General features: G+C 47.3%; 1 protein-coding gene across 2 annotated transcripts in view; it reads right to left on the reverse strand.

Annotated features, from left to right (window-relative positions):
* Nucleotides 1–6,176: 6,176 nt before the first annotated feature.
* The window catches only part of LOC149364324 (uncharacterized), a 28,197-nt gene continuing 18,008 nt past the window's right edge, over nucleotides 6,177–16,365 (reverse strand). Inside the window, exons 8-14 of one of the 2 annotated variants that reach the window (XM_089574265.1) lie at nucleotides 14,127–14,430; nucleotides 12,283–12,439; nucleotides 11,830–11,998; nucleotides 10,960–11,072; nucleotides 10,354–10,672; nucleotides 9,475–9,754; nucleotides 6,177–7,096 (exon numbers count right to left, since the gene is read on the reverse strand). In XM_089574265.1, coding sequence (XP_089430391.1) covers nucleotides 6,964–7,096; nucleotides 9,475–9,754; nucleotides 10,354–10,672; nucleotides 10,960–11,072; nucleotides 11,830–11,998; nucleotides 12,283–12,439; nucleotides 14,127–14,430 — 1,475 coding nt within the window. In that variant the 3' untranslated portion in view covers nucleotides 6,177–6,963. Of the gene's footprint in view, nucleotides 7,097–9,474; nucleotides 9,755–10,353; nucleotides 10,717–10,959; nucleotides 11,073–11,829; nucleotides 11,999–12,282; nucleotides 12,440–14,126; nucleotides 14,431–16,365 lie in introns of those variants that run through there. The other variant, XM_089574266.1, reaches the window with a different exon arrangement.

Genomic DNA, 16,365 nt, shown 5'->3' on the forward strand with positions numbered 1-16,365 from the left:
CACCCTTTTCACTCCATTTGTGAAAACATTTATTCCATGAGTCTGGAGTAAAAAGGTGGACTGTCCTCCATTTTACTCCCATGAGGGAATAATGGAGTAAAAATGAGGATTTACCTGAATTTACTCCAGTCTAGAAAGGGAGTTAATTGTGCCAAATACTTCACCAGTAAAAAAAAACGCAATTTTGTGCAATCCGCCCGTCACCTAGCGTCTCATCTGCTTCTGGGCAGTCTGATAATGGCGGTGAGTGAAGACCGCTTGGTTACCATCGTCGCTGGATCTCTGCTCACTTCTGCTCCTTCACGGGCGCCTGCCACGGTACAAGATATCGGCTTGTCGCCATTTTACGCTACAGTAAGCTGCACAATTGAACTGCTCCTGTGAAGCCTCCAGTGCTTTAACCATACCTGACCTTCCTTTGCTAGTGTCGCCACCCCGTTACAACGCCAAATTCCAGATCGTGCTTTCCAAATTTTACACAGATGTGAGTACCGGGATTTCCCAACCCGGCGCACCATCATCTGCGCCCCAGCACATGCGGGGATAGAGGGAAATAAGGTAGCGGACACTACCGCCCGCGCGCTTAACCACCGGGCATCGCCTCTTTCGCCGCCTGATCCGGCTACTGATTTTAATCCGGCTATTACTTTTCGGGAGATATCTCTCCTGTATCAAAACGCTCACGGCCGATACCCACCCCCCTGTAAAGGCCTCAATAAGGCAGAGGAGCGTTGGCTACTTCGCCTCTACACCAACACGGTACTGTGCCCGGCAGTGCTCAAACCTTTCAATTCGGCTTTTTCGGGCGAGTGTCCACACTGTGGGGAAGTGTTTGCGGACACGTATCACATGGTGTGGGCATGCCCTGCCAATCCTGCTTTCCCAGCCCACCCCCACCCCTCCCGAGAGGACTGGGAGGCTGCCCTGCTCGGCTGCTCAACTCTCCAGGACCAACGAGCCCTGGTGACAAGAGCCCGGGCCGCCGCGGCGGCCACAGGGGTCCCGGACTAGGGATCCCTCCTAGTGATTGTGAGGGCCGGGCCCTTCAGGCACGGTCCAAGCATATACCTCTCTATATAGTATAAATAAATGTTTTACACCACCACCACCACCCCGCTTAGGCCTAATTCTCACAGGCTTTTTTCAGTGTGGTTCTCGCACTGTGTTGCAGCATATTATTATATGTGTTGCCTGAACATGGAACTGTGATAGAACACAGTGTCAACGCTGAGCTCTTGACTGAGCTGATGAGGCTACATTTTTCCTCAGTCATATTGAAAAGCCAAGCCCTAATGAAGTGCATATGAAGACCAATACGGCCATTCCAAACTGTCATCATGGGTGTTTTCAACTTTTCCTTGGCTCTTAGTCAAATATAGCGTGGTGCATGACCGTGAAAACTACCCAGCGACTCCTTTTCAGTTTCCAACTATTGATTAAAACGTTACATTCCTTTATCTACGAACATGGCCAACCAAACGAGCTCGTACAGCAAAAGGAGACAACAAGCAGACGACTCCTGCCGCCTGCGCCACCGCTGGGCTTGCAGACGGCGAATAGAATGCGTGACGCGGTGAAAACGTTTAATTAATGAAATAGAGTTTGGGAGCCACAGAGTGGCCCCGCTACATGGTCGGCGTCCCTAGTCCAGGACACCGCATGACAAGGCCCCGTCTCTCGCCCGTTTCACCAGAGCCCTTTGGGACTCAAGCGAGGAGCAGTTGAGGAGGGCAGTCTCCCATGCCTCTCTGGAAGGGGGGAGGTGGGGATTTTGAGTACATGCCCACACCATGTGGAAGATGGTTTAGTTGGTTGGTTTATGGGGTTTAACATCCCAAAGCGACTAAGGCTATGAGAGACGCCGTAGCGGAGGGCTCCGGAAATTTCGACCACCTGGGGTTCTTTAACGTGCACTGACATCGCACAGTACACGGGCCTCTAGAATTTCTCCCCCCCCCCCCCCCCCCCCCCCCCAAGAATTTCCACCGCCGCGGCCGGGATCGAACCCGCGTCTTTCGGGATATCACAGGTCTCCCCACAGTGCGGGCATCGCCCATCCGTGTTAGGATCGTAATGTTTTATGATTGCAGGACAGAGTAGAGTACCTGTCTGCATGCAGGCGCCTTAAAGTTCGCTCCTCCGTCTTACTCAGCCCCTTTGCAAGGGCCGGGAAAAGGCGGTGGTTGTCTCTATAATGCGTTATTATTTCCCTGAATCGCAGCAGCGGCTGGTTAGTCTCCGAGCCAGAAGAGCTGGGTTGAGGAGCCCGGTGAATAAGCGCTCGGGCAGCTTCGTCATCGGCCTCATTACCTCGTAAGCCCTGGTGGCCAGGAGCCCAAATGATTCTTTTCGGTGTTGGATCAGTGGCAGTCAGTCTTAGTATGCAAGCAGCTAAGGGGGAGATCTCCTCTGCCAAGTAATGATCACATGCTTTTTGGGAGTCCGTCATGATGATTCTCGAATTGGCGTGGGCGGCAGCAAGCGCTATCGCTACTTCCTCGGCTCGCATTGAATTCGGGGCTTGAAAGGAGAGTCCATCAACGTGCATTTCCTGGTGATCGACAGCGGCCGTGTAAAATCCCGTGGGCAATGGCCCTGCTACGTCTACATAATATACACCGAGTCGGGAGCCATGTTGTCTCTCAAGAGCCCGCGCTTGTCGTCTGTTTTCGTGCATGTCGGTGTCCATGTTACGGGGGAGCTGGGAGACCCAGAGCATATGGCGCCACAGTACTGGGATACGCTCCGCCTCCTCTGGAGTGCAGTCGTGTTGGATGTGTAAGCGGTTTAGCAGGCGGCGCCCAGGGGCCGTCTGCATGAGCCGCGTGTATTGGTTCACGAGGTGGGCCTCCCGCAGCTCCTGGTAGGAGTTTAGCACCCCCAATGCCTTGAGTTTGGCATTAGAGGTAACCACCGGGAGATCCAGGGCTCGCTTAGTTGCCTTGCGGATGACGGGGTCTATTCGCGCCTCGTCTTGCTTAGTAGTGCGGAGATATGATACGGCGTAGAGGATCCGGCTAGTCACGAAGGCATGCATAGACGAGCCGAAGCACGTCCCTGCCCCGCAGACAGTTACATATTAGGGTAGCGCAGTTTCCAAAGTTGAGTTGCCGGCGGCCCGCAGAGCTACAGCCCGTTTCCGCCGCTCTCACTGCTGTAAGAATGAGCCTGAATGAGAAAAAAATAAACATGACGCCATTTTTGGGCTCCTTTCCGTGGGTAGTAAAAAATTTACTCCCTTATACTCCAAAATAACTCCATTATATAAAGAAGTAAATAAGAAACACCATACATATGGGGTAAAAAAACCTCCTTTTGTGAGCGTTACAGGAAAAGCTATTTACTCCCTTTTGGGTGTTTTTTTTTTTTTGCTAACAGTGTACGATGTTCCTCATAGCCTCGAGTCACTTCAGGATGATAAACGCCGTAAACCAACCAACATATAGTGATATCGAATCAAGAATAGTCCCGAACAGTTTTTCTTATTAACAAAGACAAAAATACGCCAAACTTCTTTATTTTTATCATCCGAAGTTAAGAGAGTAGAAAAAAAAAGAAGACGGAAGAATACATACCAGAAGATGACGGCGTGGTGTGTCGTTGTATTATAACGATTCGCACACTAATGTGATCGAACCGAGTACACAGAAGCGGCCATTCCACGGTATACCAGAAGATGCATGACGGAGTATCTGTTCTCGCTTCGGCGAGCGCGGCTTCGGCCGCTTCTTTTTGAGCAGCGTCCGCTCCGGCGGACGCAGTTGTTGCTGCGACGCGCGTATTTTCTTTCCTTTTCTCTTTCCTCTGATCTTTTAACTCTCCTCTATCTGCACGTGGCAGCGGTGGTGGCTTGGCTCGAGCCAGTAGCAGGCCCGTGCAATTTCCTCTTCATCCTTCTCTCAGTCACAACAACAACAACAACAGCGTCATGTATCGCCACCAGGGATTTGTATTCTAACGATTCGCACACTAATGCATATCGAACTGAGTACACAGAAGCGGCCATTCCACGGAAGAATGAACGGCTAAACCAAAGCTATAACAGCTTTCGCTGTAAAAGAAAGACTGACAAAGGAGGAGACAAGATAAAGAGAACGTGAGTAGAACAGAAAGAAGTCGGAAATGTGATCGAAGATGACGAAGACGATGCACCTCGTATGCTAGTACAAAAACCCTCTATGCGCCCCTCTTCTTGGCCGATCCCCCTGTGTGGGTATGCGCCATTCTAGAAGGTGAACAGCTGACAAGGCCTAGAGGGGAGGCAGATGCAGTTGCTGCGAGGCGCGCCAGTTCTTTCGATGTTTTTTTATTCTTTCAATGCCCGCCGCGGTGGCTCAGTGGTTAGGGCACTTGGCTACCGAGCCGGAGTACTCGACTCGGGATCGAACCCGCGGGCGCGGCGGCCGCGTTTCGATAGAGGCGAAACGGAAAAGGCGCCCGGGTGCTGCACCCTGTGAATGCACGTTAACGATGTCAGTGCACATTAAAGAACCCCAGGTGGTCGAAATTTCCGGAGCCCTTCACTACGGCGTCCCTCATAGCCCGAGTTGCTTCGGGACGTTAAACCTCAATAAACCAAACCTTAATGATCCCCAGATGGCCCCGCTACCGCACTCCTTTCTTTCTTCTTTCACTCCCAGCGCAGTTGAGGTGTCCACCGAGGAGAGTTACTGTGCCATTACCTTTCCTCGAAAACCACTGTTTCTTTAAACTCCTTTCAGCAGGCAGCAGTGACTGTAGCTCTTTCTCTTTCACTCCCATCTTCTTCCCTTTCCTCATGGGGGATAAAATGTGGTGTCCACCAAGAAGTGAGACAATTAGACTGTGTTGGTTTCATGGGCTTTCTTTTTGATGTTCTTCAAGACTTGTATCCTGCCAGACCTGGTCTGGGCGAGCCAACGAGGCCACTGTAAGCCACAGGCTGATGGCCATCTAGCCCACTTTCTGCCAGTGAATAAAAATGATTTTCAATCCAATTCAATCTTCAAGACTTCATTTCCCTGTTTTTGCCCTGCATAGCCTATCTTCAGCTTAGTCGTTTTCCTCCATCGAGTTACTGTGTTTTTACTCTATCTGAACACTAAATTTTAGAAATCAGAAACGCAGGACATTGCCCTTGAGTGAAACGTAGAGGTGGGCCAGTGGGTACTGCTGTTATGGGGTGGGGTTAGGCAGAAGTCGTGATGGAGGGCATAAAGTCATGTTGGAAGATTGAAGGCACAGTGGAGGCGATAGTAGTGGCGGGAGCTGTATTATTTTGTGGGAACTCTGCATGCACAGCTACCGTCACGTCTTTGGCAAAGGTGGGCAGACAAGGGCTGATGAGACCGTTGTATAGATATGGCTATTAAATTTTGCACTCATAGGTGGATGCTACACAGTGGTCCGTATATTTAATGTGTTATGTTGCATTATAGCATTACAGATCATTAAGCGTGTATCACCTCATGAAATTCGTCTTAGCTTGGTAAATAGTTTGCCATTTAAATTCTCCTCCAACGTATGTTTCGGTTCCACCAGGTGAATGGTGCTTATGATGTTGCAAGTATGATAACGACAACAGTAGGAAACTTCCATACACTCCATTGTCTAGCTAACCCTGACGTCAGAGCCAATTCTCCCACAGCAGCCGGAGGAAAGCAAAACTGGACCATCATATCACTGTCATGGCAACGGTATCCAGCAGAAAAAACTTCATGCCCGAGTGGATTCAAACCCCTGCCAGGAAGAACAAACTTCGTTTTTCAGTGCCTCAGTCAATTCAGCAGCCTCTGCTGCCCCTGGCATTGCTTGCATTAACAGAAATTATTCATTTTAGCCATCAGTTCTACTTCACTCACCAGTGTGTGCTCAAGTATTTCAAACCGAAACTAGCTGGAATTTCTTGAATGAAAGCGAAAATACACTGGAAAAGAAACTTGATTACAAAGTATTCACGCGGTATATGCAAATTCCGTGGGATGATTCGTGTTTATATCTTATGCACCAATAAAAAAGCAAAAAAAGAAAAGCATGCAGCAAATATTTCGTGTGGATACACATTTAATACTTAAAAAAAAGCGATATACATAGTGCACACAGGAAATATACTTTCCTCTGGCACTATGACAACAATAACCAGGGACAAAAAAAAATACTCACGACAGGGCTCTACCTGCATGGGTTTTTTTTTTTTTTTCAAAATTCATTGGACCAGTTTTATTCTCATATACATGGTACAGTTTGATACATGACTAGGATAACAGGATAACTTGTAGGAATCACAGCAGAACAGCCGCAGCAACAAGCCTTTAGGAAAATTTTCAGGCATTTGATAGATGGTACTAGCCACCAGTTGCTAATAAGGAAATATATATAACGTGCTCCAAGCAAAAACACATCAAGTAGTTAAAAAAGTTAATTTCTGGCCGTTTCACAGAGAGGCGGCAAGAGGTGGCCTGTCTGCAATGCAATTCACAGTATGAAACGTAGGCTTGGCAACAGCTGTGGGCAAGATGAGATTACAACGTCGATACATATCTGCAGCAATACACATGAATGCAATTATTTCTTCTAGTTTGTCCTTTTTTTTACCGTTTCTTTCTCTCAGTGCTCGGTACCTGGGCAGATCTTGGATTTCTCAGCCTGACCTCTAAGCTTTTTCTTTGAACAGCAATGTTACAAAAATAAATATGACAGAACACACTGCTGTTACCTAGTTTGTCTAACCAGTCCACAATGCCGAAATTCAGGCACTAAGAACGCTGAACAAGCCCTTCATTGTAACTATAGTAGCTGCCCATTGGCCACACTGTGATCATGCGATCGCACCAGGCAGTTGATTGTCCAAGCACTTTCTTCAATGTACGGAGATCTGCAAAGCAGTATTAAACCATCGGACAGTGTTTTAGCCTCTTGTGCTCTACAATTTGCCTCCACAAAGTGCCAACAAAGACCGACTCGTGCATCATGGACGTGTGCATATCATGCCTTTCGTAGCTCAGGATCATAGGGTGAGGCGGAGTACAAAATACAGCCTGGCCTGGAGAGGCCACCGCGTCTCGGCTGTCTTCCAGGGGCCGAGTTTCGACCCTGTGACCAGGTACGGCGGCTCAACCTAGGTGCAAAATGAAGATGAGAGGGTGGGCACAATTACAGATTCTTGTGCACACTGACATAAAAGTAGAGAGGCTGAAAATATTTCACCATTTGCTTGCAATCAAAGCACAAATAAATACATATTAACATGCTCTTAAAGCCATAACTGTTGACTTTGCTGCCAGTCTTCAGCTCAAACAGATTATTAATTCGTATTGTACAAAAAAAAAAAAAAAAAACTCACACTATCATTAGCATTGAGTATCGCGAGATTCAGCACCAGCTGTATGCAGTTGTTGTGATTTGATGCTGTTTGTTCATTATTATCTACCCGCTGGTAGAGTGTGTCCAGACCACTTAGCATGCTGCCCTGCCATGGCACGGTGCTGTAAAGTCATATGTGACATCTCTGGATACTGAGCGAACAGAATGGCATGTTGGAGTAGTGTCATGCGTGACATCACTAGATGCTAACCAATCAGTGTAGTGTGGTGTTAAGCCAACACCAATGCTGCAGAACTGGGAAGCGCGTTCTTTACAGCTGTCACTGTAAAATGAGAAGCAAAGCAAGGAAACACCAGTTGACAAAAAGCAAACAGACACATCATAAAAGCGAATGCATGGATAATCAGGCAGACCCAGGAAGACACCAGCTGCCAGGCAGCAGCAAGGGTAACAACCCACACAGCATGCTTTCTTCACAAAGCACACCAATTTGTTGAATGCAGGAAGCAGTGAGGGTGATCAGGCTGGTGACGAAAGACAATGACTGCCTGAGTTTGGTCTCAGCAGTGATGAAAAAAATCCTACGGACGATTACGATACTCTCTAATGTGAAATTTGAGCACAGCTCTGTAGGTGCTTTGATTTTGCGGTATGTTGAGGTAAAGAATTTAATAGATACGTGTATGTATGTACAGTTACAAAGCACTCTTTATTTTCTAGGGACACCTCTTTCTCCAATTAACACTCCTCTCACAGTCTTTGATTGTCATGAAGGTGGTTCGGTCGGAAAAATGTATGGAGATATGTTCAACCTGCTGCACCAATGCCTGGCTCTTGAAGATGAGGTCGGTGCAAGCGTTTTGCGAGGTTGTCACGGTAGTGGGAGGAGTTACGAGGAAGTGGAGCAGGATAATTATACTAGGAAGACAATGCTGTTAGTGGCGTGGCCGACGCGGGCAATCTATTGTGTGCAGCACATTTCACAGCACCGCTCACCAACCGAGAGGAGTGTGGTGCGAATGCGAGGAGGCAGAGCTTGGGTGCGCGTGGGTGCTTGCAACTGCAGCCAGACCTCCCCTCCTCCCCTAGCCACCCTACTCCGCTCGTGCAGTGGTGATGGACAATGGCGCGCAGTACAGTACTCTGGCACCACATATGAGTGAGCGGCTGTACTTTCGTTTGTTCGGTTACACCGACGCCAGCGACGACGACGTGGCTCAACCCATGAACAGACACTCGAGAGCTGCGCTCTAATAATGGCCAAGCGGATAAAAAGCCAATGCTCTGATGACTTCACACTGCGATTTATCACGAGAAAAAGCAACTTAACTGTAATGGTTAAGCAGATTTCTGTACACATCTGCGCCATTCTCTATGCAAGAACAACAATAGATTGTGCAATTTTCAAGAGTTTGCACTTCTAAAAACCTTCCAAAATGGCCTTCTGAAATTGTGCTAGCTGCATAAACTGAGCTCAATTCATGCACTGTGTAGTGAACTGGCACACAAAATGTAGCAATTATAATTTTTTCGACAAACATTATCTCGATTCGGGCATTAAAAAGTATGAACAGCAAATTTAGGTTGCATGTTTTCTTTAGAATTATGCTTGTGAGACATTAGTAATCCTCCTCCACCAGGAAATGACATTAAATTTGTTATCTACCGGTCAATAATAGAATTTCTCCCTCTGCAATGAATTTTTTGTTGCTTCAGTTTCAATGGCCGAATGATGACAAGGACGACAAAGTTTAAGTTGCGATAAAGTTTAGGTTACATCATGTGAGGTACAAAAAAACTGATATAATCGCTACTTGGTCGTTTCACTACACGGCTGTAATGCCAGCTTGCCCCAAGAGCAGGCATTGGCAAAGAATGAAGAAGTAGCTCTAATACCTCTATCTCTAACTGAACTTCAATGTTGCAGTCCCCATTACGCTGTTGAAACTGAGACTAAAACATGTGAGAAGAAATTCAATTCTAAATTATTTACTGGATGTAGGCGAATTTCACATGACGATTTATGTTTACTAGAATTTTATGCATCATTATAGAGATAACTTTCCCAAAGTTTGGAGTCTGTACTCCTTTGAAGGGTTTGCTACACACGAGACTGACCGAACATCAAAGTAACATTTGCTGTTTTTCGGATGAGATGGAAAGACTTCTCACCCGGTCGTGTGGGGCTGGTAGTATCCCGTAAAAACGACGTCCAGTTCCACAGTCATTTCGTCCACGAGGAGAAGGACGTCATCGGTCGCACCCATGGAGCCATACACGCCAATGCCAGCGACTCTCTTCGAGCAGTCCACGCCACCTGCTGACTGCGCTGCCCAGGAATGCAGCATCATAGACAGCAGCTTCCATGGAGCACCCGCAGCTCCGCTGTAGCTGTACTTGGTCCCCTCAACCGAACCAAGGGGCATAAAGGTGACTCTCGATGGGTCCACGTCTTGCAAGAAGAGCAGCCCGAGAGGAGGCAAGATGTCATGTTATACATCTACAGTGACCGTCAACATTGTCATTGTAATCTTCAACAACCATTATTGCTGGCGGCTCGCCAAGAACGCTGTGCCTGCCGGAGCGCAACGTAAGGCACAGTTGTCCCTTTGCAACGTGCTTGCTCTTCTTCTGTCCCTCTCCTAGCTCAGTTGTTCATGCAGCGACCGAGCTAAGGGATGCTACAAGCATGCATTGTGTTTCAGGTGCATTACCTGAGGGTTTTTCTAAGATTTTGCCAGAATCAAATGCATTCTGCAGTGAACAGATTCAGTGGCAGCATAGCGTAAGTGATTCTGACCAAGTTTTTTTAGAGCGTTCTATTTCATTTCATTTTATTACCTTAAAGACCCCCTAAAGAGTATCACGTAAGGGGCGAGTACAAACAATATGGTGATCAAGTGTTACACAGCTAAAGTGATTCATGGTTTTTGCCAAGTGTGGATGAGCTCATGATGGCAGCAATGCGTCTGGACTGGACGTTTCTTTTTTTTTTGACATGAATCCCTGCCTGAGGCGTACCTCCTCTCCTAGATGAAAGTGCGGCCTTACCTTCAAGACTGATCTTGTCACCAACGGAGCGCAGGATGTTGCCCTGGTCACCGTCATCCCCCTTTGGTGAGAACTTAGCCAGGTCGACGATGCAAGAGACTTCATCCCAATCTTGCGGACTGAGGTTCGCAGCGAAGCTATGTGACAGGGCATCCATGTCATCGACAGCTTCACCTAAGCTGCCGCCATCGTCGACACCATCGGTCTTGCTCAGAGAAGCCTGTTCGAGACTCAGGTCCACCAAGGCGAACACGAATCCTCGGACCACGGCGTAGCCAAACACACGAAGCGTGTCACTCCGGCCGAAAGCTTTTCTCACCTGCGTCAGTTGGGTCAAATACAATAACGACCCAACAGGTGCGCCTGAAGAAAGGAAAGCATATTGTTAGGATGTCGCATAACCAACAGCAATGAGTGGAGTTAGTCTAGGGCAAGTATTAAGTGCAGAAAATATCTCACTGCTACGACAATGATGGGCTTATACATACCTAGTTTGAAATTTATGAAAAAAAAAGCGGGCGGCAAGTTGATACCATCCGAAGCTAGTCAAGAAAGACATTGGGAAGGACACAAGAGTCCGGAACCCGGTGAGTGGCATATCTATACCTTTTCGCTCCTGTAGTAATCACTGTCTGCTGTGGTGCGGCCAAAAAGACACAGCTTTGCCAGGCAGAAGGGGAATATGTGGCTGGTGGACACGTCTTGTGGAGCCACAGTTGCTGGAAGCAAAAGGGTTTCACATTTAAGCAAGGATGTAGAAAGACCCATGCAGGGCCACTTAGTGAGAGCCGTGTGCTATCGCAATGGAAAGAAATGCGAACAATGCGGCGCCTACACGCTCCACTGTTCGAATTTCTTTTCATCGCGCTTTTACTTTGATGACAGCAAAAAGATGCTCGAGTCGTCCTTGATACATTTGAAGATGACTCTAATTTTTTTTTCAAACCACCCAGGTAAGAGTGCGATGAAAAGAAATTCGAATAGCAGAGCGTGTAGGCGCCGCATTGTTCGCGTTTCTTTCCATCGTGATAGTACATGACCCGCCCGTTCTTCAGTAAGGGAAGCTCAATTTAGGACATGCTCTGACGGCCATCCCAGTAACACAAAAATTGCAGAGCAGTAGAAGAGCTTTTTAGCAGTAAGCACGCGCTGATTGGTTCCGATGCGGCAGGCCTACGCGCAGCTGGCCAACACCTGGCGCCATCTAGCACCCTCAAGGTGATCTGCACATGTGCAGTGGTGGCGCACGGTAGCGGTTGTTGGAAACCGTGGCAGTACATGCTTAGCTAAAAATTTCTACTGATGCTTGACTTCCTTAATGCACTACTCTCGGCACGAAACAAGAGATGCACACAGAGTGGCTAACTTCTCTTAGTAACGTTTGTCTGATTTCAGCAACTGCTGCAGCCAGGATCGCACCTGCGAATTTGCGTTCAGCAGTCAAACACTGCAGTAAATGGCATAAGTTGCACTCACAGTCTTTCTCAAGCAGAGCTGTCCTCAGTTTCCGGAACCGCTGAAGCAGCCACGCCGCATCCTTGGGTCTCGGGGACCAGCCCGTGGCAAATGGGTGCACCTCCCCCCATTGCTTCACTCGGTTAGCCAAGTGCGGCTCTCCAAATCCCTTGTTGGCAGTGCTCAGAACCTGGCCATACAAAGTGAACGACGCATGTGACATGTTTGCATGCTATAGCAAAAGAAAAGTGGTTCATTTCCGGAATTAGTGACAGACAAGAGAAGTGTCGAGTTGGAGAAGTGTCGACCGCTAGTGCCCATACATTCCCGAAACAATCCAGTTAGTATACACCCCATGTTTGACAACATGTTCGATGAGGCCAATGACCCGCAACGACGTGAAGCCCAATGATCCCGCCGAGGCTTCAAGATGTGGTTCTCTGAAGAAACATAAATAAAACGTGCTGCTTTTACCTTGGGATCTGAGGAAAACTGGTGCGGCATGTCGACGAAAATGATGGTATAGCCGTATCTCGATGCCAGCACCAAAAAGTTTGCAACTTCCCAGACCATGATGTTTGGATTTTTGTTGATTATCACAGCGGTATCAACCTTCATGAAGCCCTCAAGCCTGAAACAAGCAAAAAAAAATAAAATAAAAATAAACAGCGTATGCTATGTGGGGCTTCACGTTTAGGAGCTGAATGTGGACAATGATGGCCGCCCCTAGTGGAGGGCTTTGAATAAACTTCGAGCACCTAGGTTTTTTTAAAGTAGACTGGCGGTTTTGCACATGAGCGTTTTTGCACCTCTCTTCCAGCGAAATACGGCCTTGCGGCAGGGATTTGATCCCGTGACCTTGGACTTAGCTTAGCACTAAACTAAAATAGGAAATAAAACTTGCGCACTGCGGCTTGACACCCCCTCATTTTGGAGTCCATCTTTGAGAAGCAAAAGCCAAAAGAATTTTTAAAAACATGGGGGAATGCCTGCTTAAGCATAGCTATCAGAGGCTTAGACCAATAAAAATAAATGAACTGGGGCTAAAAAAATAGTTAAATCAAATGCCAATAAGCAAAAAACATACCCCCCCCCCCCCAATAAGCAAAAAACATACTCCCCCCCCCCCCCCCCCCCAAATGTCCTTTCCAGTGTGCTGGCATGGAACTGGAAGCTGCAGCTGATGCAAGCAAATCAGTCACTTAATTCTCAGTGCTGTTCGCAGGTTACATAGAATGGTCATTGGCTGGAGCCTTCGCCAACATACTCCGGATCACGACAGCTGGCCAATCACGAAACACCCGTACATAAAACGGACTTTCAGAATTCAGTCCCTCATTTTCCAAAGCCGGCTGTGGAGATGAATGCCAAAAAAGTGAGACAAAATGTAGGACCAGCCCGCATAACATGAAGGAGATAATTCTGAATCTCACTGTACACCAGCTAGTGACCTGCGAAACATCGAAGCACAGGCATACATAAATACGTACGCATGTGTGCGTGTGCGCATGTGTGCGCGCACGCGTGCGTGTGTGTAACTGTAACACTGTCATAGGACAACACTGTTTAAATGAACTTTTATTTCCTTCTGCTACCCACAGCTCTTTTTAGGAAACAATAAATGGCATTGTCTCCACTGCTCTGAGACAGCTTCAAACCAGAACATGTCTTCATTTGGAAGCAGTCATGGTATGCCGAGAGAACTATTGCCTTAGGTACCCGGCAGGGGCATAGCCAGGTGGGCTGTGTTTCGGTGTCAAAACACCCCCCGAAATTTTCTGACCGCTGCATCTGCTCCCCTGCTCCTCCTTTCGACCTTTTTTTCACCCATGTTATTTACACACCGAATCAATATATTAAAATGTAAAAACGGAAGTTTGTTGACAAAAATGGTTCCTGTTGTAAAAACTAGATGATGGCATTGAGTGTAATATTGTAATATTGTGAATAGCTGCGATTTTTCATACGAGTTCTTTTTTGTGAGAAAATAAATATTCTTTACGACTCAAGTAGTCAGAGCCCTGTATGCACTCATATTTTTGTTTAGATATTACAGTGAATGAAACAACTAACCCTTTGGCTTTATTAAAACAAAAAACTGACTATGATATTATTTTGACGCAGGCTCTCTTTCTTTTCATTTTGTTAACAGTGGTGTAAAACACCCTCTGAAAAATACTTCTGGCTACGCCACTGGTAGCTCGTATTCACTACCCATACTCACTCCTCATTGCTCGCACCTTTCGTATTATTCCCCTTCCCAGCGCATCTCCTACTGGGTAACTTTGTGAACATAGTCGGTGCCCGAAGGGACTCACTTGCTGAGGCAGAGATTGTGTGACTCCCGAATGCTGGCAGCGTTCCTCTCGGGAGCCATGGGCGAGCTGAACAGCTTGTCGGACCAGTAGGCGCGGCTCTCGGGGTACAGCTGCTCCAATTCGGCTGCAACAGTGTCCTTGCCCGAGCCAGTAGGTCCGCGCACCAGGAACAGCAGGCGCCCGTGGGTGCGAAGGAAACGCTGCGTTTTCTCGTCCTTGAGGCAAGGTGCATCCATGCGGTCCAGCAGCTGTGTGCTGTCCACTGGACACGCGGCACCACGGTCTCCCATCACTGCTCGCGGGGCTGGGCATGATGATGAAAGTGCAACTAGTTGGTTTGTGGAAGGCCAGGCAGAGAGCATTAATGCGAAAGCTCGAAATATACATCGTTCTCTTCATGCAACAATCACACATCTCTATTGTCCACAGAGCAACAAAGTGAACGTCGATTGTTGGGCTTGTTGGTGCAGGGCTCAACACTAGCAAGACTGAGGACACGAAGAAAGAACAACAGCATGCTGGTGCAGGGCTCAACAACACTAGCAAGAAGACTAAAGAGACGAAGAAAGAACAGCAGCAGTGCTGTGTTATTCTTTCGATCTCTGTGTCAGCCTTCTTGTTACATCACTACAGTTTGTGCTGATAGTGAGCGTGCCCGATTAATGTTCTGGTGGGTTATATTTTAAAAGCAAAAGACGGGTGGGTGGGTTGCACGATGTATGCATGCCCAAAGATAAAAAAATATGATGGTCACTTTGCGTAGATATTTTTTTTTATCTTTGGACGTGCATACATCTGCAACCCGCCCACCCCTGTCTTTTGCTTTCAAAATATCACCTACCAGAACATTAATCAGGCATGCTCACTATCAGCACAAACTGTAGTGACGTAACAAGAAGGCTGACATAGAGAAAGAATAACAGCACTGCTGTTGTTCTTTCTTCGTCTCTTTAGTCTTCTTGCTAGTGTTGTTGAGCCCTGCACCAGCATGCTGTTGTTGACGGTCACTTTGCCTAGTTATATGTAAATAGATTTATTGTCAGTGTACCCCTCCCCCTGTCCTTTCTACTATCCCCTCACCTCTTTCTTTTCACTTCTACACACTGCCTGCTATCCTTTATTTCCGCTCCCCCAGCTCAGGTGCTTCCATCCATGATAGCAGATGCCGGGGTACCAAAAATTCTTTTACCTTCCATATTCAATGCAAATGAAAACCACCACTACTACTACTACTTTGCGTAGCTACAGACCAAAGGCGCATTAGGTGCGCTGAGCACTTCGGTTTTCACTTTGGTTCCAGGGTTCAGATCCCTTGTTCACGGATGAAAGTGGTTCGGATAGCAATAGTAGGTTAATCCCCACATATGTGGAATTGGTCATTCCCTAATTTAAATTCATAGATCCCTTTGGCTCCTCATACCCGTCCTGACTCAGTGGTGCAGCGGTTAAGCGATGCGCCACAGCCCTGCGATGGCAGGTGCTGTTGTCGGTGGGGCTAGCGAGACCCAGGTTGCTCTTCCCAAGCAACCTCTAGCAACTATGCTACGAGAGATGTGCACGAGAGTTTGTGTCGTCCCTGTTTTGTCCAGTCTTTTCAAAAGCGCAATTATGTTTGACCATATCTAGCAACTAATTGAATTGCAACCTGCCAAGGGGGGGAACCTATACAAGCAATTTTAAAAATAGGTTCTCGAGTCGGAAGAATGCTTTTTTTCAGCACAGCCCTGACAGCGGTGTAATGCATCAAGGTACAGCTAAAACATGCTAAAATTAGCCTACTGTTAAGCTCCTGTTAGACTCCTTAATTACTGACAGGCGTGTAGCCCAACTTCAGTAATGTCCATACCAGTTTTTAGAATTAAGAAAATGCGGTTGCTCTCGGCGCTGTGGCCCAACAAATAGTGTGTGGTGCAACAGCACTATGAATTTGTATCAACTCGCCCAATTCTCAACCCTTTTCAACAAATTTTGGCTACATCGCACCAAAATACATGAGCTTTCGAGAAACTTGCAAGCAAAGCAACCTCTCCAGTGCTTGTAACCTGTCGAAATGCATTGTACTGATGTTACAGTGGACATCACAAAATGCTGAGGTTAGTAAGCATGTTAAGTTAAAAATTCTAGCTTTCACGTGTAAAGAAGCGAACCCTGAGTGTAACGCATGCTCGTTGCAGTGAAAGCTGCACTTTTGCCTCCATTGCTTCCTCTAATTTTTCTTCCTCCCCCTTACGTCTTCTTG

The sequence above is a fragment of the Amblyomma mixtum genome, chromosome 2 (assembly GCF_055824585.1).
Source record: "Amblyomma mixtum isolate Tamu chromosome 2, ASM5582458v1, whole genome shotgun sequence".
Classification (NCBI taxonomy): domain Eukaryota; kingdom Metazoa; phylum Arthropoda; class Arachnida; order Ixodida; family Ixodidae; genus Amblyomma; species Amblyomma mixtum.